The 24,522-nt window shown below is 38.9% G+C and overlaps 1 protein-coding gene across 1 annotated transcript in view; it reads right to left on the minus strand.

Annotated features, from left to right (window-relative positions):
* The window catches only part of SP100 (SP100 nuclear antigen), a 110,611-nt gene that overhangs the window by 58,413 nt on the left and 27,676 nt on the right, over positions 1-24,522 (minus strand). The window contains exons 3-12 of the mRNA XM_032277952.1: positions 21,030-21,192; positions 19,791-19,959; positions 17,260-17,343; positions 15,013-15,075; positions 14,456-14,605; positions 13,918-14,001; positions 4,538-4,684; positions 3,439-3,522; positions 1,841-1,924; positions 207-260 (exon numbers count right to left, since the gene is read on the minus strand). Coding sequence (XP_032133843.1) covers positions 207-260; positions 1,841-1,924; positions 3,439-3,522; positions 4,538-4,684; positions 13,918-14,001; positions 14,456-14,605; positions 15,013-15,075; positions 17,260-17,343; positions 19,791-19,959; positions 21,030-21,192 — 1,082 coding nt within the window. The remainder of the gene's footprint in view (positions 1-206; positions 261-1,840; positions 1,925-3,438; positions 3,523-4,537; positions 4,685-13,917; positions 14,002-14,455; positions 14,606-15,012; positions 15,076-17,259; positions 17,344-19,790; positions 19,960-21,029; positions 21,193-24,522) is intronic.

The raw sequence follows: 24,522 nt of genomic DNA on the forward strand, positions 1-24,522 counted from the left end.
AAAACCTTCTATTGTGTTGGAGTCATTGACTTCTTTGGGTTTACAGCAATTAGTCAACCTAACTAATACAAAAGCTAAAATAGGAACCACTGAAATTTAAAGCAAATTTGTATTCTATTCTGAAGGATATAGCAAGGAATTAGACTGACTCTTTTGTAGAAAATATTGTTCATTTCTAACCATGGAGAGTTGTTATTTTCTCTTACCTCTTTTCCTAGAGCTTTCTCTGAATATAGACGATTTTCTGAAATCCATGGGGTCTGTAAAAAATAATAGAGAGAAACCCGTTATTTGTATACAAGAGACTTATAAATTCTATGACAACTGACACGGCAAATGGGCTTGGGTTAATGATGAAGTTTTGATGAGCGTTTTTCTCTCTCCTTCTAGTGAATCTAGTTCTGGGGGTTTGGGATCAGAATGCTGGGATTCTGCCCAGCTCTCCCTATAATCTTCTGTGTGTATTAATTGCAAATGCCTCTTTTTAATTCTTTTTTTCAACTTTTATTTTAGGTTTGGGGGTACATGTGAAGGTTTGTCACATGGGCAAATGTATGTCACAGGAGCTTGTTGTACAGATGATTTCATCACCCAGGTATTAAGCCCAGTACTCAATTGTTATCTTTTCTGCTCCTCTTTCTCCTCCCACCCTCCACCCTCAAATAGACCCCAGTGTCTTCTGCTTCCTTTTTTTGTGTTCATAAGTTATTATCGTTTAGCTCCCACTTACAGGTGAGAACATGTGGTATTTGGTTTTCTGTTCCTGTGTTAGTTGGCTAAGTATAATAGCCTTCAGCTCCATTTATGTTCTCTCAAAAGACATGACCTCATTCTTTTATATTTATTTATTTATTTTCTAGACAAGGTCTCACTCTGTCACCCAGGTTAGAGTGCAGTGGCACAATCGTAACTCACTGCAGCCTCGACTTCCCAGGCTCCAGTGACTCTCTCACCTTAGCCTCCCAAGTAGCTGGATCACAGGTGCACACCACCATGCCCAGCTAATTTTTGTATTTTTGGTAGAGATGGAGTTTCTCCATGTTGCCCAGGCTGGTCTTGAACTCCTGAGCTCAAGCAATCCACCTGTCTCAGCCTCTCAAAGTGCTGGGATTACAGGTGTGAGCCACTGCACCTGGTGGTAAATGACTCTTAAACGTCACTAGCTCCCATTTTCTAGTTATCCTATCTCCCTGTCAAAATTTTTGTGATGGGAAAATGAAACTTCATTTACAAAGCCCTGTGAAAAATCCCCATGTAAGCCAATGAGTAAACTATAATTTGAATATGGGTATAGCTGAAGTCACGTTTTTTGCCCATCAATAATTAAATAGCATCACAAATTATTCTTTGAATACTTTCTAAGCTTGAAATTAGACAGTATTATCAAAGAATAAAGAAAGATTGTGCTTATCATGCTCTATCAAATATAAAGGGTGGTAGTAGAGAATAAATACATTATTTCAACTCTTTAGCATTAATAGATATGATAGTTTGTTGTTAAAAAGGCTGTTACTTTACTAGCATATTATAGCTATATTTTCAATATATCAATCAATTGAACCAATCCAATTAAACAAGAGTTTATGTGACCTTCCTTGTGTCTTCCATTTCTCAATAGGGCCAGAGAGGTTAAATGTAGAAAATGGTATTCTAGAATTTATAGAATCAAGGCATATGGAGACTGCTCAGAATAAAATTAATCAAGGAAACAGAGCTCTGGATTTGTACTCTGGATGTGTACTCAAGATGCAGCAATGTTTTATAACATCAAGATGTGGCAATGTTTTATAACATCAAGATGCGGTAATGTTTTCTCAGGTTGCAATTCTAATATTCTTACCTGATACAATCTGAGGTCGTGAGCAAGTGGCTTGTTGGTCCTCCTCTTCCTCACTTGATTCTAAAGGGTTGTCATTATTGACCACTGCACAAAAGAATAGGATTCTTTAGAGGTCTTAGTGTGTAACCAAGGAATCAGCTCAGTAGGAAATTCCCTAGTTAGAAAACCTTGAAAATCCATGCAAGTCCTCACCTGTCCTAGGCCACGCTTGTCTTTCCTTTCAAGTTACCTGCGTTGTGGGTTAGTGATACTCCGTTCTTGTCCCCAGAGGGAAACTTTGGTTTGCATGGCCTTTGCTTTCATACTTATTTTACTTCTCATCCCTTCTACTTGCCATTCCACATTTCCTTTGTTTCTGCCTCTATTTTTCATGCAGGGAAACCTTGAAGATCTTCAGTTAAAGATGTGAGCCTCCTCTACCTCCTACCAACCCAGTGCCTTCCCAAATTGTTTACAAGGCTGAGAAATAATCTTCCTTTGTGTTTGAGCCAAATACATATTTTGGGACTATCTTTTAGAGCAGTTTGCTTACACGAAGATCAAAGTTAGGGTACATCCTGTCTAAACACTAAGGCAAATTTACATTTTACTTTGAAAGATGACAGTGAGAAATTAGAATGAATGTATTATTCAACATATTGTTATAACATCAAGATGAGGTAATATTTTTCTTTATTCTTAGGTCTTTCCCTAGTGTATTTCCCCTAAAGTGGCATGTTTCTAATATCCTCTGGATCTAGAAAGTAAAGGGAAAAACAAATCAATCAATTTGCACACTAAAAAGTTATAAATCTTATGCTGCAACTAGAATTGAGATAATACAAGATTTTGATGATGCTTCTCTCTTTCATTTCACAAAGGAAGTAACTTAGAATCCAGGATGCTAGTCTTATCTTTCCTTTAATTTACCATGAGATTTTGGAAATGACTTTGAAACATTTATGTAATTGTGTTTTCTCATCTAGGAAATAAGGATGACAATCTCTATTCTGTTTACCCTTTTAAGGTTATTGTAAATTTAAAAATAAGACAATTTGCAAAAATCTTTTGAAAGATTACTAAATGTGCCATGACTTACTCAAGAACTCTATCAGAAACAATGCTTCAGGTTTCAGAATACTTTATCTCAAGAGTTTATTTTTGCCAACACCAGATAGTTGGATTAAATGTCTTTTGACCCTATCCAAACTTTGTGATCAGATGACAATAAGATGTTCCTATAAAGGATTATTTAACTTTCTGTTCTCTATAAAGATCACAGTATAAATCTACACTATATAGCCATAACAACTAGTTGTTTTTAAAAATAAACTCATCATTTGGTTAGCCTATTCCTGCTATACAATCAATTTATGGGTATGCAAATTGATTAATAGAATCCATCAAGAAAGAAGGCTAATTCTCAAAAATACGTTTATAACAATTTCTTGTCTCCCTGCATTTTCCAAAAAGGTTAAGTAAAATTAATGCAAAGAATGGGATCTCAGGGTAAACTGGACCCAGCCTATAGAATGTGCTCAGAATAAAAGGCATGAGGAAAGAGTAGCTCTTAAATCAGATTCTCACAGCCCAAGCCTTGCTCTCCCAACTTTCCTTACCAGGCTCACTTTTCAGTGCTGAGATGCAGACTTCTACGGGCTCATCAACGTCACTGGATCCTTCAGAGTCCTCACTGCTGATGACTGTGCAAAGGAGCAAAACCCATTAAGAGCCTCAGGGTGTGACCAAGGAGTCCATGCCCCAGAAATGTCCACAATAAGAGCAGTAGGAAGAGCTGAGAAGCTAAGTTAACTCAAGACCCTGGACTGCTCCTCAAATGTATACCACCTGCAGTTTGTTCTAGGTTCTTAACCAAAAGCTGATAAAATTGACACACAAGGCAGTTGTGCCCACCCACTGACACTCTGCTTATCCCAACCCTCATTCTACTTTTTTCTATCACTCTTATTTTATTTCTCATCTTTCCTCTGTTGTGCCATCTCCCCTGTTTCTGCCTCTGTTTCTGGTGATGGTGTCTCTTTATACCTCTCTTTGTCTTGGTGTGTTTCTCCTCGCATCTCCTCTTGTGAATATCTTGACTCCTTGATCTTCTTCTTTTTTTTAAAAGCTCCTCTCCCATGCCTTCCTTTCTTACTTTATTTTTATTTATATTTTTCCTTATATTTTGAGATAGAGTCTTGCTCTGTCGCTGAGCTGGAGTGCAGTGGCACAATCTTGGCTCACTGCACCTTCTGCATGCTGGGCTCAAACAATGCTCCTGCCTCAGCTTCCCAAGTTGCTGGGACTATAGGCATAAGCCACCTTGCCTGGCTAATTTTTATGTTTTTTGCAGACATGGGGTTTCACCGTGTTGCCCAGCTGCTCTCGAACTCCTGGACTCAAGTGATCCGCCTGTCTTAGCCTCCCAAAGTTCTGGGATTACAGGTATGAGTCACCAGGTGCACCCCTCTCTGACTTCAGAAATAGCCTCTCTGACATTCTTACTTAATACCTCCATTTCTGACTTCTGGCATTTTCCCGACTGCTAAGGACTTTCTTCTGTCAAGCTGAAGACTCACTGCATCAGGTGCCAGCCTCTTTCCCTTAGCGCCCCATCCCAGGCTAACTGCATTGCCCCGATGAGCCCTGATGAAATCCCCAAGCCCCTTACCTGGTAACCTGTGACTCACAGTTACAAATTCTCCCAGTTGGCCTTACCTATTATGTCAGACACCTGGTTATGATCAGTCCTTGCTTTGGCTTGGCGCTCAACTTTTGAATTAAAAAACGGCTTTTCCTTCTTTATATCCACCAGTCGCACAGAACAGGAATTAATTTGGACTCCGTGGTTGAGTAGCTCTGACCCTGGACCAAATTGTAACAAATGAAGAATTGTCATTTGTCTCTCCCGTGGACCTCCTTCACTATCATTAATAACTCCCTCTCTGCAATTTCACTGCTGGGGCTAGGCTTTCACCCCACCTCCCTGGTTGTTTTTGTGGTCAACTCTGTGCCTTCCTTTGTGCCACTCTTGGCTCTGTTTTGTTTTTTAGCTTTCCCTTTCCCTACTCTTCTCATCCTTTGATGGCTAACATTTTGCTTTTTTAAAAAAGTAAAAATTATAATTGTCATATAAGACACATGAATAAAAGTGAGTTTTGAATGATCACAAAGGAAGTAAATCACTTTGATCAAGAAATACCCCAGAAGCCTCCGAATGATACTTCCCACCGTTTCCACTGACTTGCTCAAAGCCAGCTACCAGCTAGGCTTCCAATAGCTAGATTAATTTTGCCTGTTGTGTAATTTATATAAATAGAATCATCTTCTCTTTTCTCTTGCTCTTTCCCTCTCTCCCCCCTCTCTCCCCCCCCTCTATATATATATATATATCTCCCCAAAGAAGCCAGCTCCACCCAAATTATATGTATATTTTACTCAACATGCTTGTGAAAGTCGTCTGCATTCATTTTTGTATAATGATTTTCACTGCTATATAGTATTCCATTACAGAATTAAGCCATGAAGTGTTTATTCATTTGTACAATTTCAAACGTTTGGCTTCTATGAATAATGCTGCCCTGAGCTTTCTTTTCTATGTGTTTTGGTGAACATAACACACACTTCTGTTGGTTTCTGCTGAGGAATGTAATTGTTGAGTTATAGGGCATGTGCATTTTCAACTTTGGAAGATTATCCCAAACTGTTTTCCCAAAAGCAGTGTGGATAGACCTTCACCCCACCTCCTTGTTTTTCCTTTTGCTTGACTCTGTCATTGAGCAAAAGGAAAGACAGAGATGCAAATAAAAAGAGAGATTTCCAAATTCCAGTAAGTAAAGGAATTTGGTGTGGTGGGAATGTGGCATGAAGGGGTAAGAGGTGGGTGATGGGAAGCATGCAGCTGCATGGTGGGCATCCTCTAATTCACCACTCCAAGCAGTATTGACCTACTGCTAAGGGCCACGTGAAGGCACTGAGTTTCAAACAGGAAAGTCATATCAACTGGTTTCTATTTTGGAAAAGTCCACTCAGCTGAAGTTGAGAGGAGCAAGACTGGAGGCCAGACAGGAGACTGTTTCTCTAGTTTTAGTGAGAGTGACAGGGATCTGGATTAGGGTGTTAGCCCTGGGGATGAAGAGAAATGGACAAATTAGAGATATTTTAAAGTTGATATTGACTGAAGTGGCTAATAAAATGAAAGTTTTGGGCTTATAGAAAAATAAAAATATAATTAGAAATTTGGGGAGGAGCAGAGCAAGATGTCAGAATAGGACCCTCCAGCCCTCCTTCCCCTGCAGAAATACTAATGTGAACAATTGCCTATGCATGAAAATACCTTTGCAAGAGCTGAGGAAACCAGGTGAAAGACCACAGCACCTGGGTGCAGCACAGAAATAAGAAACAGCACATTGAAAAGGGCAGGAAGAAAAGTTTCACATGTCATCCTTTCCCCAACTCCAGGAAGCACAGCATTGAGAGAGATACCATATGCTTGGGGAAAGGAGAAGGAAGTGAGCACCAGACTTTGCCTTGGACCTAAACCATAGAACCATCTTCAGTGAAACCCAGTGCCAGGCAGGCTCCCAAGGCCCCAGACTCCAGCCAATACCCATGGTGTGAACCTCCAAGCTCACTGTGATCTCAACCTAAATCCTGCAGCCCCAGGATTCAGGCCAACCCTGCAAACTCAGTCTCCAGCCTGCTAAAGCACTATTTCAGTCTCTGTAACCCATGATCTGGACCAGATTAAGTACCAAACTGGACTCAGTGGCACCAGGCTTTAGGTCCATCCCAGCAGCAAGCTGGCTTCAATAGCACTGGGCTTCAGGCCCACTCAAGTGCCTGAAGAAGCCTGCACCGCTGCTGGTGTAGAGCCCTGCAGATTCTGGCTCAAGGTCACCCCCAGAACAGACCTGCCCACTGGTTGCCATAGGCACCAGACTAGCCTGCTTGAGGACTCCAGCAGCAGGCCTGCCCTTGCACCTGCAAAGACTAGGTAAGTCCCTACTTTCTCAAATGCACAGAGCAAATGTAAGGCAACAAGAAATATAAAAACCAAAGAAACATAACATGACTAAAAGAACACAATAATCTCCCCATAGCAGACCCCAAAGCAATGGAGATAACAAACTGCCTCACACAGAATTCAAAATAATTGTTTTAAGGAATCTCAGGAAACCTCAACAAAATACAAAGAAATAATTCACTAAAATCAGGAAGACAATAAATGACCAAAATGAGAAGTTTAACAGAGATATTGAAATTATTTAAAAAATCAAACAGAAATTCTGGACCTGAAAAATGCAATGAATAAAATTTAAAAAGGCATCAGAGAGCATCAACAGCAGAACTGATCATGCAGAAGAAAGAATCTCAACTCAAAGACAGGTTATTTGGAATACAGTTAGAGAAGAAAAAGAAAAAACAATAAAAAGTTATGAAGAAAGCTTATAGGATTTATGAAACACATCTAAAAAGCAAATATTTGAATCATAGGACTTCATAAAAGACAAGAGAAAGACAAAGGTAGAGAGTTAATTTAAAAAGATAATAGTACAAAACTTTGCCAATCTGGTGAAAGACATAAAATTTCCAGGAGCAGGAAGGTCAATGGTCTCCAATCAGATTCAATCCAAATAAGACTACACCAAAACATACCATAATCAAGCTGTCAAGAATCAAGGACAAAGAGAGTATCCTGAAGGTGATAAAAGAAAAGAAGCAAGAAACATATGAGGGAGATTTAATAAGAATAGCAGTGAACTTTTTAGTAGAAACCTCTTTCACAGATCAGGATAGAATGAGATGAAATATTCAAAGTGTCAAAGGGGGAAAAAAACTGCCAACCAAGAATGCTTTTCATAGCAAAGCTATCTTTCAGAAATAAAGGAGAGAGAAAGAGTCTCCCAGGAAAACAAAAGATGAAAAGGTTCATTACCACCAGAACTGTTTATAAGGAATGCTAAAGCTGAAAGAAATAAATGCTAACTAATAATATGAAAATATAAGACAGTATAAAACTCACTGGTAAAGTAAATGTATGGTCAAAATATAGAATACTCTAATACTGTAATGGTGGTGTGTAAATCACTTCTACAGCTAGTACAAAGGTTAAAAGACTTTTTTTTTTTTTTTTAAAAGTAGCTACAATAATTTGTTAAGGTATACACTATATAAAAAAGATGTAAATTATGACATCAAACATTTTAAATAAGAGAGTAAAGTGCAGTTTTTGTATGCAATCAAAATTATCAGCTTAAAATAGCCTGTTACAACTATAAGATGTTTTATGTGAACTTCATGTTAACCACAAAGCAAAAAGTTACAGTGAATACACGAAAGATAAATAGGAATAAAAGTATTTCACTAGAGAAAATCACTTAGTCACAAAGGAAGACAGTAAGAGAGAAAGGAATAAAGACTTTGTAGACAACCAGAAAACAATAAATAAAGTGGTTGTAGAAAGTACTCACTTATCAATAATTATATTAAGTGTAAATAGATTAAATTCTCCAATCAAAAGACACAGAATGGCAGAATGAATTTAAAAAACATGACCCAAGTATATGCAAACTATAAAACACTCACTTCACTTTTAAGGAGACACAGACTGAAAGTGAAAAGATAGAAAAAGATATTTTATGCAAATGGAAATGAAAGAGAGAAGACACAGCTCTACTTACATCAGATGAGATACAGTTTGAATCAAATAATATAAAACAAGGCAAAGAAAGGTCATGACAAAACCAAGCATGGTGGCTTATATCAGTGAAATTGTTGCTTGAGCCCAGGAGTTTGAGACCTGCCTGGGCAACACAGGGCAATCCTGTCTTCACAAATAACAACAACAATAAATTAGTCAGATATGGTGGTACATGCCTGTCATCTCAGCTACTTGGGGGAATTGCCTGAGCCCAAGAGGTTGAGGCTGCAGTGAGCCATGATTACACTCATGCACTCCAGTCTGGGTGACAGAGCAAGACCCTATTTCCAAAACAAAAACAAAAGAAACAAAAAGAAAGAAAGAAAAAGAGAAAGTCATTATGAAATGATGGAGTCAATTCATGGAGATGATATAACAATTGTAAACATATGCACTTAATATTTGAGCAATGAAATATAAAAAAAAAATTAACAGATGTGAAGCAATGAGAGACTAATACAATAATACTAGGGGACTTCCACACCCTACCTTCAGCCATGGACAGAAAATCAATAAGAACACATCAAGCTTAACCTATAGTTTAGACCAAGTGGACCTAAAGGCATATATAGAATATTTGATCTATCAGCAGAAAAATACCATTCTTTTCAGTTGAACCTGGGACACTCTCCAGGATACATCATATGTTAGACTACAAAACAATTTTTAACAAAATCAAGAAGGCTCAAATTACATCAGATATATTTTCTGATCACAGTGATATGAAATTAGAAATCAGTAATAAGGAATTTTGAAAAGTTTGCAAATACATGGAAATTAAGTACACCCCCGAACAACCAATAGGTTAAAAAATTTTCCTATTAATTTATTCATTAATTAACTTAATATGAAAAATTTTTAATCCTTGAGACAAATAAAGATAGAAATGTAACATAACAAAACTTATGAGATAAAGCAAAAGCAGTTCTAAGAGGGGAAGTTTATTGCAATAAACACAAGAATACATCAAGAAAGAAGAAAGATATCAAACAACATAAAGTTATACCCCAAGAAACTAGACAAAGAAGAAAAACGAAGGCAAAAATTAGTAGAAAGAAGGGAACAATACATATCAGATTAGAAATAAATGAATTTAAAACTAGAAAAAATATAAGATCAACAAAACAAAGTGTCGGCTTTTTTGAAAAATAAACAAAATTGATGAAGTGTTAGCTAGACTAAGAAAAAAGAGAAAACACTCAAATGAATAAAATCAGAAATGAAAGAGGAGACACTACCTCTCTCATAGCACATATATACAAATAATCATAAGACACTACTATAAACAACTTAATGGCAACAAATTGGATAACCTATAAGAAATGGATACATTCCTAAACACATGCAACCTGCCAAGACTGAATAACAAAGAAATAGAAAAAATATGAACAGACCAATAATGAGTAAGATTTAAACTGTAATCAAATCCCACCCACCAAACGAAAGCTCAGGACCAGACGGTTTCACTGTTGAATTTTACCAAACACTTGAAGAACAAATAGCAATCCTTTTCAAACTTTTCTTAAAAATTGAGTAAGAGGGACTACTTCCAAACTTATTTTATGATACCAGCATTACCCTGATGCCAAAGCTAGACATGAACGCTACAAGAAAAGAAAATTATAGGTCACTATCCTTGATAAACATATATGAAAAATCCTCAACAAAATACTATCAAATCAAATTCAACAGCACATTAAACACCATGATCAAATAAGATTTATCATTGGAATGCAAGGATGGATCAACATACACACATCTAAAAAGGTCATACACATTAATAGAATGAAGGACAAAAATCATATGATCATCTCAATATATGTAGAAAAAGCATTTGACAAAATTCAACATTTTTTAATGATAAAAACACTCAGCAAAATAGATATAGAACAAATGTATCTCAGTACAGTAGTGGCCATACATGACAAGCCCACAGCTAATACCAAACTTAATGTCAAAAAGCTGAAAGATTTCCTTCTAAGGTTAGAAACAAGAGTAGGATGCTGATATGGTTGGATGTGTCCCCATCCAAATCTTATCTTGAATTGTAGTTCCCATAGCCTCCACATGTCATGGGAGGGACTTAGTGGGAGGTAATTGAGTCATGGGGGCAGTTATCTCCATGCTGTTCTTGCAACAGTGAGTTCTCACAAGATTTGATGGTTTTTAAGGAACTTGGCCCCCTTTGCACTGCACTTCTCCTTGCTGCTGCCACGTAAAGAAGGACTTGTTTGCTCCCCCTTTTCTGCTATGATTGTAAGTTTCCTGAGGCCTCTAAAGCCATGCTGAACTGTGAGTCAATTAAACCTCTTTCCTTTATAAATTATCCAGTCTTGCATATGTCTTTATTAGCAGTATGAGAATGAACTAATACAGATTGCCCATTATCATTTCTATTCAACATGTCACTGCAAGTCCTAGCCAGAATAATTAGGCAGGTAAAATAAATAAAAGGCATTCAAATTGGAAAGGAAGAAGTTAAATTGTCCTTATTTGCAGATGACCTGATCTTATATATAGAAAATCCTAAAGACTGCACCAAAAAACCGTGCTAGAACTGATAAACAAATTCAGTAGTGGCAGGATACAAATGCAACATACAAAACTCAGTTGCATTTCTATACACTAACAATGAACTCTCTGAAAAACACATTAAAAAATCCAATTTACAATCAATTTACAGTAACTACAATAAAACACATAAGAATAAATTACTAAGGAGGTGAAACGTGTACACTGAAAACTCTAAGATACTGATGAGAAAAACTGGAGAACAAAGAAATGGAAAGATACCCCATGTTCATGGATTGGATAAATTAATATTGTTAAAATGATCAGTCTACTCAAAGTCCCCTAAAGATTCAGTGCAATTCCTATAAAAATTCCAATGGCAGCCAGGTGTGGTGGCTCATGCCTGTAATCCCAGCACTTTGGGAGGCCGAGGTGGGTGGATCACCTGATGTCAGGAGTTCAAGACCAGCCTGACCAACATGGTGAAACCCTATCTTTACTAAACACACAAAAAATTAGCCAGACATGGTGGCACATCCCTGTAATCCCAGCTACTTGGGAGGCTGAGGCAGGATAATTGCTTCAGCCCATGAGGTGGAGGTTGTAGTGAGCTGAGATTGCTCCATTACACTCCAGCCTGGGCAACAAGAGCAAAACTTTGTTCTTAAAAAAAAAAAAAATTCAATGGCATTTTTTGAGAAATAGAAAAACAATTTAAAAGTTTGTATGGAAGCACGAAAGACTCCAACTAGCCAAAGCAATTTTAAGAAAAAAGATCAAAGCTGAAAGCATCACACTACCTGATTCAATATGTACAACAAAGCTATATTAATCAAAAACAGCATGGTACTTGCATAAAATAGACATGTAGAAAAATGGAACAAAATAGAGAGCTTGGATCCAGGCATTTATGGTCAATTGATTTTCAACAAAGGTGCCAAGAATATGCAATGGGGAAAGGACATCTATCTTTTTAATAAATGGTGTTGGGACAACTGGATATCCACATGCAGAAGAATGAAATTTGACCCTATCTCATACCATATTAAAAATTTACTCAAAATTGACTAAATGCTGAAATTGAATACTCATGGTTATAAAACTACTAGAAGAAAATATAGAGTTTCATGACATTGGTCTGAGCAAATATTTTTTGGGTATAATACCAGAAGCACAATCACAGAAGCAAAAAGAATTGGGATTACATCAAACTAAAAAGCTTCCACATAGGCAAGGAAACAATCAAGAGAGTGAAGAGACAACCTACAGAATGGGAGAAAATATTTGCAAACCATATATCTGTTAAGGGTTATTATCCAAAATACATAAGGAGCTCTAACAACTCAATAGTTTAAAAAAAATTTTTTTTAATGGGCAAAGGACCTTAATAAACTTTTCTTAAGGGAACACGTGGAAATGGCTAAGAGGTTTGTGAAAAAATGCTCTGCCTCAGAAATCATTAAGAAAATGCAAATTAAAACCAGAATGAATATCACCACATACTGGTTAGAATGGCTATTATCAAAAAGACAAAAGATAACAAATGTTGGCCGGGCGAGGTGGCTCAAGCCTGTAATCCCAGCACTTTGGGAGGCCGAGGCGGGTGGATCACGAGGTCAAGAGATCGAGACCATCCTGGTCAACACGGTGAAACCCCGTCTCTACTAAAACTACAAAAAATAGCTGGACATGGTGGCGCGTGCCTGTAATCCCAGCTACTCAGGAGGCTGAGGCAGGAGAATTGCCTGAACCCAGGAGGGGGAGGATTGGGGGGACCGAGACCCCCCCATTCCACCCCAGCCTGGGTAAAAGAAGAAAAACCCCGTCTAAAAAAAAAAAAAAAAAAAAAAAAGATAACAAATGTTGGTGAGGATGTGCAGAAAAAGGAAACTTTGTACACTGTTGGGGCGAATATAAATTGCTTTAATCACTAAGAAAAACAGTATGCAATGTCCTCAAAAAAAAACTAAACATAGAACTACCCATATGATCCACAAATTCCACTACTGAACATATATTCGAAGGATATGAAATCAGTAGATGCTCCCAGAGTTATGCTGAGACTACATCTCCATAAACCTACCATAAATTGAACATCTCATAAGCCAAAAACGCATTTAATACTTCAATAAACCCATTGAAAATCATAAGTCTAACCATAATAAATCAGGGACTATTTGGTATACGGAAGAGATATCTGCCAGCAGTATTCGCAATGGTCAAGATACAGAAACAACCTAAGTGTCTATCAGTGGATGAATGGGTAAGAAAAATATATACACAGTGAAATACATCTACACATTGAACATATTATCTAGCCTTTGAAAAGAGAGAAATCCTGTCATTTGCAACCACAACCACGAACCTGGAGGATATTACGTTATGTAAAATGAGACAGGCATGGAAAGACAAATATTACATCTCACTTATATGTAGGGTGTAAAAATGTTGAGTTTACAGAAGTTGAGAGTATATTGTGGTAACAGAGGCTGGGGCTGTGGGGAAAAGGAATGGGGAGATGTTGGTCAAAGGATACAAAGTTTCGGTTAAATAGGAGAAATATATTAAGAGAGCTATTATACAACATGATTAATATAGTTAATAATGTATTCTTAAAAATTACTGAGAGAATAGATTCTGTGCTATCACCACAAAAATGATAAATATGTGAAGTCACAGTTATGCTAATTAGCTCTATTTAGCCTTTTCACATACGTGTAACATATTTCAAAACAACATGTACATAATAAATACATCCAATTTTTAATTTGGTAATTTAAAACAGTGGTTACAATGGAAAAACAGCAATCAACCAACCAAACAAACAAATGTATAGCATCGGAATAAGAAAGGAAAAGAAATAGGCAAGGTAAGCAATAATTACTTTCTTCATCACAGGGCAATGGGCTGGGCGTCTCCCTTCCAGCATCTCCATTATTCACTTGGACAGCGGCTCGTTTGCAGGACTCTGGAGATAAATGAGATCACAGTTGAGATCCATTGGGGCCTTGGTCTGTCCTATTTCCATTTTGTTAGACTTCACCCTGCTTCTCCTTTCTTTTTATGTTTCTACCTATGCCCCCGTCTGCATATATTGCTGCATGAAGGTGTTTGCACTTCACTGATTCCTGGCCAATCTCTCTTTTCTTTTGCCTTCTGTTTCTGTCTCTTTTCTTTAGTGAGGCTATGCAACTTTTCCCCTTTCTCTTTAGTTTTTCTCTTGTAGCTTTCTTCCTTCAGGTCTTTGTCATCAGTATGCCAGTGTATCAGGCTCATCAGTATACCAGGCTCTCTCTGTGTCTGTGTGATTTTCCCCTGCTTGTTAAACAGGTGTCTCTTTACATTGTGCATTAGACTCTTCCTCTGCTGCCAGCCAGGGCCCCTTGGCTCCTCCCCATGCATGCAAACCCAGTCGGTCTTACCTGCTGGCTCAGCCTTTTGGGCATATTGTTTATTTGTTTGTTGGCTTCCTAGTGCATCATTTTTGTCACTGGTTGTATCTTTTCTCTTTGCATGTATCTGTTCTGTTTCACAGGGGTGCTCTGGGAGTCCGTTTTCAGGTGGGGTTGTACCTAAACCATGTTTTGATTTACAGGTATTTTATCTGTCCCCTGCTGCCCGTCACTCCCCTCCAACCACCATAGCATGGGCCACTGCTGGATGTAAGATCAAGGCACCAAGGCAACAGTCAGATTCAAGCAGATGCAGGCAGAAAATGGTGAAGCAGGCACATGGGTAAAACGATCAGGCTCAGGGCAGCAGGAACCAGCAGCAAGTGTGCTTAAGAGGTGTGGGAGGAAGAAACCCTCCTAGGGAACCTAGAGGATAAGGATTGTTATTTAAATCCCAGAAATGGAAAAACTGTCGATGCAAAAACTGAAAATCTGGTCAATCATTAACACAAAGGGGCAATCCCACAGCACATTCCAGAATGGGGCAAGAATAGCAAAGGCTCAAAGAGTAGTAAACAGGAACAAACCATCGTAAGACGGGGAACCCGAACGTGTCCAGGTCAGGCTTCGAAAAGGGTTTTCACCAGTTCCTGGCAGAAAGAAATTAGTTTATTTCAGAAATTGAGGTATGGATCTTGCCATTTCTCCCCTAATCTCTTTCTGGTCTCTGTAATGTAGAAGTTAAAGACCCCTCCTTAGTCACAATGCAGAGCCCATCTGGAGCTGGCAGATGCCACCTAATTATTGAAGTCAGACTCCAGCCTCGACAGTAGGGTGCTGGGTCAGCTGCACCCCTGGCTGACAGGGGCCTTGACCAGAAGATCCCATTGAATGTCCTCTGTGATACACTCTGGTAACTGGCAATGGCAAAGTGAACCTGCCTTTGTCCCCAGAGCTACCCTGCCCAGGGCCCTTAGCTCAGTTTCTTCGAAGTCCTGGTTGCCTTGTGCCCACCCCCTTTTACAACACACCCTCCCTCTCCACACCTGCTCACGCTTTCTCATTGGCTTTTCCATGAGGACTCAGTGTCCGAGCAGCCTCTACTTCCTCCAGCTTTTGGTATTCTTTTTTCTGGATCTTTTTGTCTGCAAATATTTTTCCATCTTTTTTTACATTTTTCTGTTTTTATTTTTTAGATTCCCTGGGTAGCACAGAGGTAGGAATGCAGGCTCTGGGGTAGTTCACCTGGGTTTTTCCTTGTTCATCTGACCCTAGGTAAACTCTACTTGTGGTATCTCTGGATTTCAGTTACCTTATCTTAGCTGCAAAATGGGAATGTAAGTAATACTAATCTCCAATGGCTGTCATGAGCATTAAACCAGCTCCCACAAAGTAGATGTTCAAAGTGAGCTGTTAATGACATGGTTATTTTTGTTGTCTTTTACTCATTTTCGCTGTTTCATTTCCTTTCCTCATCCTGTAAGTACCTACATCCTCTCCACATCTGCACCACTTCTTCTCTGAGTCTCTCTACATGACTGTCTTTCTCTCTGACTATTCCTGCTCTTGAACAACATCCTCACATTTAAATTGGTCCCCTCTTTTGCCATCATCAAGTATCTCCTGTGATATGATAAGAAATATACATTTCAGTCTTCATTCCCTGCTCCTGGCCAGAGATCCTAAAACCACTGAAACATTTGAAGTGATAATGGTGAAAAGAGCATTTTCTGTTAATCGTAACAAGCCCCTTTCAACCAACCCTGAGTTTATGTTAATGCGGTAACTTTTGGAAAGCCCTTGATGGGGGTGGTTGCCAGGGGAACTGAACATGAGATTGGAGGGTTGGAACTTTCAGCCCCACCTCTTGACCTCCAGGGAGGGGAAAAGAGGGATGGAGGTTAACTTAATCATCAATTGCCAATGATTTGATCAATCCAGACCGTGTAATGGAACGTCCATAAAAAACTGTAAATGACTGGGTTCAGAAATCCTCTGGGTCGGCAAACACATGGAAGTGCCGGGAGGGTGGTGTCCCAGAGAGGGCAGAAGCTCTGTGCTCTTCCCCATGCTTTGCCCTATGCATCTCTTCCACTGGCTGCTCTTGAGTTGTGTCCTTTATAATAAATTGTCAAATATAAGTCAACATTTCCATGAAATCTACTAGGAAAGTATCAAAGCCAACAAAGGGCTTCTGGGAACCTCCACTTTGCAGGCAGTTGGTCAGAAGCACAGGTCACAACCCGAGACTTGCAACTGGCATCTGAAGTAGGGGGCATCCTTACGGGAATGAGCCCTTAACCTGTGGAGTCTGTGTCAAGTCTGGGTAATTAGTGCCAGAACTCAATTAAATTATAAGACATCAGGTGGCGTCTGCAGAGACTTGGAGAACTGATTGGTGTGGGGTGAGCACCGACATGTTTGGTGTCAGAAGTGCTGTGGATAGGACGGTACAGATAAAACAGGAGCATTTCTTTCCCCGAGAGTCTCCTCTTTGATGTTGACCATGGGCCATGGGATGTGGTTCTTAACCCTTTACAACTTCATGCTGATCCCCTACGGGGATTTTTCTAAATCACAATTACTTCTAAGGAGTTGGTGTCTGTAAGTCTGGCCTACTGACACACTTGGCTCTGATTCCTTCATGGTTATTGAATCAATGATGTCTTGTCGTGGCCACCTCTCCAGGACCCTGCATCTGGTTAGGAGCTCATGTAACTCCCTCCTTGACTTCTCCATAGTCCTTCCACATGTCTTCCCTGATTCACAGTCTCCACTCAGAGCCTTGGATCCCTAACCTCTCTTAGAAACAGTTTTTACTCTGTCATTTTTACCTTGTTCAAGACTAAGTTGCATGTCAGGCCTCTCCTCCCTCTCTTCTCCCTCACTTTCTTGTAAACGCAACTTGTCTTGGATCACTGAAGAGCGGAACAGAGAAGAAGCAATTAGAGATTTACAGGGTACAGGAACAATGGCTGGAAATCATGCTTTTATGAATTTCCAGTCTTTGGGTGGCTCAGAGCTCAGAGGGTTCCACTTGACTTAAACTTCTCCCATCATCCCCCTGGGACAGAAAAGAGAAGACCCTAACAATGAAGCCATTATTGTCCTACATGGCAAGAAGACACTCAAGATTTAAGGCTAAAGAGTAATGAAAACATTGTGAGTTGTATTACCCCCAAAATTGTCGGATGGCAGGGTAGGCATATATCAAGCGTAAGGAAGACGCTGAGGGATTCCCTGGGGAGAAGGTCTCAAGTCCTAGAGAGATTCCATTATAAAAGAGAAAATCAGCCAGGTGCAGTGGCTCACACCTGTAATCACAGCACTTTGGGAGGCTGAGACAGGAGCAGTCCTTGAGCCCAGGATTTTGAGACCAGCCTAGGACACACAGCTAAACCTCATTTCTGAAAAGAAAAAATTAGCTGGATGTGGTGGTACACAACTGCGGTGCCAGCTACTCAAGAGGCTGAGGTGGGAGGATCACTTGAGCCTAGGAGGCTGGGGCTGCAGTGAGCTGAGATTATGCCACTGCACTCCAGCCTTGGCAACAGATCGAAACCCTGTCTCAAAAAGCATAAATAAATAAAAAATAAATGAGAAAACCCCAACAGCTTTAAAGATGGGGCTAGAAAACAGGAGAATTTTGGCTTAATCGGGTCAGGGAGGATGGACAGTTCCCAAATAAACATAACAGAGGACACAGGGGCAGTTTGTGTGGACTTCATGGTCTGAGAGTCAGCAGCATCTCCCTGAGGGTGAGTGGGCTGCTGCACTGGGTGGGGCAGTGGGCAGTGCTGCCCCAGGTGGGCGACAGTGAGCCTCAGTGCAGGTCACCCAAGCATAAGGAGTGCCAGAAACTAACACGTGAGTTGTGGGCGCTGGGGCTAGGAAGGCGGATCCCTGCAGTCCATGGAGAGGAACAGAGCCCCTCAGAATGTGGGCAGTAAAGGTAGCAACATTCCCTCATCCCCACAGCCTTGGACCATCCTGGCTACAAACATAACACTGACTCAAAATTTGTGCCTAGGTATTTGATTTCCTTTACTTCTTCTGACTTGAATGATTTCCTCTAGAAATTATTTTATTCTTAATTTAGATAAGGTTAGTATTGACACAAATCAATAAGCCATATACAACTGCTTATACTTCTTTCCTTGTTTATACACCTGTAGTATCTCTTGATTGCCTAGTAAGTAAATCTCGAATTCCTTAGCTTTAGATTTCAGAGCACTCAATATCTTCCTCCAATTGATTTAAGTCAGCTTCTATACTGCTTCTCAGTCTCAGATTTAGCCAAATCTAATTTGTTCTGTTTTTTAGACACATTTTCATGCTTTTATTCCAGTTCCCATAGCATCCACCCTCTTCAGGGCATGTGCCCAGTTTTCTTGTGATATCCCTATCTCCTATTTGGAGAACCGGGTTGAGATCAAACTGTGTGGAAATAAAAAGTTTTCTAGGCAAATTAAAAAAAAAAAACAACAACTGGAGGACATCTTTACTGTGTACCATTATAATAGTACAAATTATGCATCCTCAGGAAAAAGGTCAAGAATGAAACCTTTAGTTTGGTATGGCACCAAAAATAGTCTCTAGCAGAGTAATCAGTTTTGTCATTATTAATTAATCATTGTTTCACTCTGTGTGGATAAAGGATTAGCAAGACCACTTCTCCTTCACTGAAGGCAAACTTGCCCCACGGTTAACTTTCTTGCTCATATTCTGGAAACCTAATAAAGATAGGCTTTTTGCAATGTTACTAGGCAAAGGCTGAGGTTAGAAATGACCCATGATTGGTTGACTGGGACTGTATAGGAACGAAAAATACCTGTGGGGAAGCCATAGTGTGGTCTTCCTTCAATTGATAACTCTTGTAGCTCAGCTTGCCCCTTATGGGGCTCTGAAAGCTGTGACCATCTAATTGTTATAAGAGACATATACTCCCAAAGGCATGTGGTGCTGAGCCAAGGTGGATCCTGCACCCACAGCTAAGTTGTCACTCAGGGAAGGTAGTAGTCAATTTGGTAGACTGCTATGTAGATCACTGCAAGGACTCTCACTGAAGAGAAGAAGCTGCCCTGTTGGGATTCTGTTTCTTACTTTATGCTCTTCTAAGTAAACCTGATGCCAGTGTAGCTCTGGCTGTCTTGTGAGCCTAAATGGCCATTAAGCAGACCTCCAGGTATTTGTTTTACCACAGCCATATGCCATGAGCTTCAAGAGGACTCATGACATGCGTATTTTGTTAACGACTGTATCCCCACTGCCCCACACAATATGTTACACATGTTAGGAGCTCAGTATATGATTATTGAAAAAAATTGGCACTGGAAATCAAAAGGTAGATAATAAACCTAATTACCATTTTCGAAGCTTTTATAAATGTGAATTAAATCAGGGTATTCCTGCAAGTTGACATCACTGAATAGCGCATCCAGAACTGACAGGTTAAATGTCTTCTCCAGTTCACTGAGGACATTGTACACCACTCTTTGTACAGGGACCAGGTTTCTACAAGAATCTTGAGAATCCTTAAAAAATATTGAATGGAGAAAACATAAATACAGACTTCCAAGTTACAGAAGAGCTTTAGAAAGGAATTCTATGGTTACTGTATTCTAACTCCTCTACAGAGGTATTTTCAAGTAAAGTTTTATATTTTTTACCTATTTGTATGGTCAGTAATGAAGGAAGTAAATTCCTTCTCCATAAAAATACCCACTGATGAGTCTGATCGCTTTACTCTCATTTACATTGGATGTAAAAAGGAGCAACTTTGAAGGATAAAAGTGGGCTCAAAGTCCTTTAATAGCTTGATCCATATGTTTTTGGGATAGGCATAGCAGGCAATCGATGAGTGGCTGTTTTGTTGACTGGACAACCCCTGCTCTTCCCCCAAGACTTATCTGGCCTGAAGGGCTCAAGGAAACCAGGTACTATTCTCCCCTTGCTGTGAACTTGGCCACAGAGGAAGTATATTCATAGCCAAAGAACACTCGCTGCTCTGTATCTCCAACAGGGCCTATGGATGGAATTTACCCATATTCCAAGACTACAGAAGTGTACAAAAAAGGAAAGAAAAAGAAAAAAATGTGTTGGAGAAAGTATAACAAGCATCTACTCACAAATTTGTCCTCTCTAGATACCAATTTCCTATGGGTTTTAATGTTCTCTGATCTAGGTATTTTAAATTGATGTTAACTGAAAGAAAATGCTGTGTTAATTACTATTTCAAGTAAAACACTTAGTTAAAATTATTTTAAGTTTTAGTTTATGTTACAGTGTATGAATTCTACAAAACATTGTACATTAACGGAGAACACCTGTTTCTGTTCCAGTTTCACCAGGTCCATTCACCCCAACTTCAGAGGGCACCACGAAACACCATTTCCTCAGCTGGAAGCAGGACCATCAGTGACCTATGCTTCTCCTCTCCTTTTCTACTTTAAAGGAGCACTTACAGAAATCCTTGAAAAAGTTCCTCACTCGTAGAAGACCTGTCAGTTAGCAAGTTGTAGCCTGAAGTTTGGGTCTAGGATATCAAAGCATAACTTACTTTGGGGCTGGTTTACCAGTTTGTGACATAATAAACTTTACTTACTTCAAACATTTTATCTGTGATGAGTTCACGGTCATGGAGGCCCTCAAGGAATGGAAATGTCTTTTTTATTGCATTTGAAATCTCCACCTTATATCTTTTGAAGTGCTTGAATAGAGTGTCACAGAGAAGCCTCTCATCTACATCCTCGTCTTCTGTTAACATCCTAGGGAAAAAAGGGCACCATGTGAAAATGGTCATCAAGATTCTGAGATGTTTGTGGAGACTGTAAGACTTTACATATAAAGGACATGCTATAAAGAACCAACATATATAAAATAGGTGGTTCTCAGTAGAGGCCGTAATAAATGGAATTGAAGCAACAAAAAAGATGTAATAAAGGAAATGGAGGTTGTGAAAGACTAATATAGAGGATTGAAAATGTTCGGTCTAAACTGAACAAAGCCATTGTAAAGACAACTTCACCTAACCGTATGTGGAATCTTTTTTAAAATAAAAATTAAACTCCTACAGAATCTAGATGGTGTAAACAGGTCATCCACAGAGAAATGAAAAAAATGAAATAAAAATAAAATCTAACCTTGAAAATGCATCTTAATTAGCAACTAAGAGAACACAAATCTGAGAAAGATAAAAATAAGATGTCTCTCTCTAATCTGTGGTTGTTAAGAAAGAAATATCATCCCATATCATAAAATTAATTCATAAATAATACAATGCAGTTTAATAATAATAATAATAATTATACCACATTATTGAGAATTTCATGAGAATATCAATGATATCTCCTAGAATGTCTGATTCTACTTTCTGTTAATATAAATCTGTCCAAATTATTGTTATATATGGTGAATCGTTTTAGGCATCTGAATTTCAGGAATTGCTGCTGTTTCCTGTGAATGTAGTTTTAAAGTTGAGTCCCTAAATCTGGTTCTTAGCCGATCACTTTATTGCTCTGATAATGTTTTAATCAACATCTCAGTATTCCTTAGTGTTATGAAAACTTATGAGCCTTTCCTTCCCAACCAGAAGAGAATTATTAGCACTTTCCAGTATCTAACATGAGGCAGAAAACAATAATGGTACATTATTGTTTTGAATTTCTGAAAGAAAAGTTAAAGATCACTAAAATGAAAACAAAGGAATTAGATTCACAATGACAAAGAGAATGGCAGGAAACAATGAGAGGATAAGAGATGTCAAATAAAATCTTGAAGGTGAAAAGTGGTCGGAAAAGTGCTAGTTGCAATAGTAGGTAAAGGATGGATGCTCCCAGAGGTTAGGAAAGCAATCATGGTGCCCTACAGAATTTGTAAGAAACGGTTTCTCAGACCACAGTGCAATCAAGCTAGAACTCAGAATTCAGAAACTAACTCAGAACCACACAACTTCATGGGAACTGAACAACTGGCTCTTGAATGCTGACTGGATAAACAACGAAATGAAGGCAGATATAAAGATGTTCTTCAAAACCAACAAGAGCGAAGACACAACATACCAGAATCTCTGGGACACATTTAAAGCAGTGTCTAGAGGAAAATATATAGCAATAAATGCCCACATGAGAAGCAAGGAAAAATCTAAAATCGACACCCTATCATCAAAATTGAAAGAGTTAGAGGAGCAAGATCAAAAAAACTCAAAAGCTAGCAGAAGACAAGAAATAACTAAGATCAGAGCAGAACTGAAGGAGATAGAGACTCAAAAAACCCTTCAAAAAATCAATAAATCCAGGAGCTGGTTTTTTAAAAAGATCAACAAAATAGACCACTAGCCAGATTAATAAAAAAGAGAGAATAATTAAATAGATGCAATAAAAAACGATAAAGGGATATCACCACAGATTCCACAGAAATACAAACCACCAGCAGAGATTACTACAAACAACTCTATGCACATAAACCAGTAAACCTGGAAGAAGTGGATAAATTCCTGGACACTTGCATCCTCCCAAGCCTAAACCAGGAAGAAGTCAAAACCCTGAATAGACCAATAACAAGGGCTAAAGTTGAGGAAGAAATTAATAGCCTACAAACCAAAGAAAACCCAGGTCCAGATGGGTTCACAGCCGAATTTTACCAGACATACAAAGAGGAGCTGGTACCACTCCTTGTGAAACTATTCCAAACAACCCAAAAAGAAGGAATTCTCCCCAAATCATTCTATGAGACTGACACCATCCTGATACCATAACCCCGCAGAGACTCAACAAGAAAAGAAGACTTCAGGCCAATATCCATGATGAACATAGATGCAAGAATCTTCAATAAAATATTGGCAAACTGATGGCAACAGCACATCAAAAAGCTTATCCATTACGATCAAGTAGGCTTCATCCCAGGGAGGCAAGGCTGGTTCAACATTTGCAAGCCTATAAATGTAACTCACCACATAAACAGAATGAAAGACAAAAACCACATGATTATCTCAATAGATGCAGAGAAGGTCTTTGACAAAATTCAACAACCCTTTATGCTAAAAACTCTCAGTAAACTAGGTATTGACAGAACATATCTCAAAATAATAAAAGCTATTTATGACGAACCCACAGTCAATATCATACTGAATGGGCAAAAACTGGAAGCATTCCCTTTGAAATCTGGCACTAGACAGGGGTGCCCTCTCTCACCACTCCTATTCCATATAGTATTGGAAGTTCTAGACAGAACAATTAAGCAAGAAAAAGAAACAAAGGGTATTCAATTAGGAAAAGAGGGAGCCAAATTGTCTCTATTTGCAGATGACAAGATTATATATTTAGAAGACCCCATTGTCTCAGTCCAAAATCTCCTGAAACTGATAAGCAACTTCAGCAAAGTCTCAGGATACAAAATCAATGTGCAAAAATCGCAAGCATTCCTATACACCAGTAACAGACTTAAAGAGAGCCAAATCAATAACAAACTGCCATTCACAATTGCTACAAAGAGAATAAAATACCTAGGAATACAACTGACAAAGGATGTAAAGGACCTCAAGGAGAACTAGAAACCACTGCTCAAGGAAATAAGAGAGAACACAAACAGATGGAGAAACATTCCATGCTCATCGTTAGGAAGAATCAATATCATGAAAATGGCCATACTGCCCAAAGTAATTTATAGATTCAATGCTATCCCCATCAAACTACCTATGACCTTCTTCACAGAACTAGAAAAAAACACCATAAACTTCATATGGAACCAAAAGAGAGCCTGCATAGCCAAGTCAATTCTAAGCAAAAAGAACAAAGCTGGAGGTATCATGCCACCTGACTTCAAACTATACTACAAGGCTACAATAATCAAAACAGCATGGTACTAGTACCAAAACAGAGATATAGACCAATGGAACAGAACAGAGGCCTTGGAGGCAAGGCCACATGTCTACAACCATCTGATCTTTGACAAACCAGACAAAAACAAGCAATGGGGAAAGGATTCCCTGTTTAATAAATGGTGTTGGGAAAACTGGCTAGCCATGTGCAGAAAGCAGAAACTGGACCCCTTCCTGACACCTTACACTAAAATTAACTCCAGATGGATTAAAGACTTAA

The sequence above is a fragment of the Sapajus apella genome, unplaced genomic scaffold (assembly GCF_009761245.1).
Source record: "Sapajus apella isolate SASKATOON/1434 unplaced genomic scaffold, GSC_monkey_1.0 scaffold10, whole genome shotgun sequence".
Classification (NCBI taxonomy): Eukaryota; Metazoa; Chordata; class Mammalia; order Primates; family Cebidae; genus Sapajus; species Sapajus apella.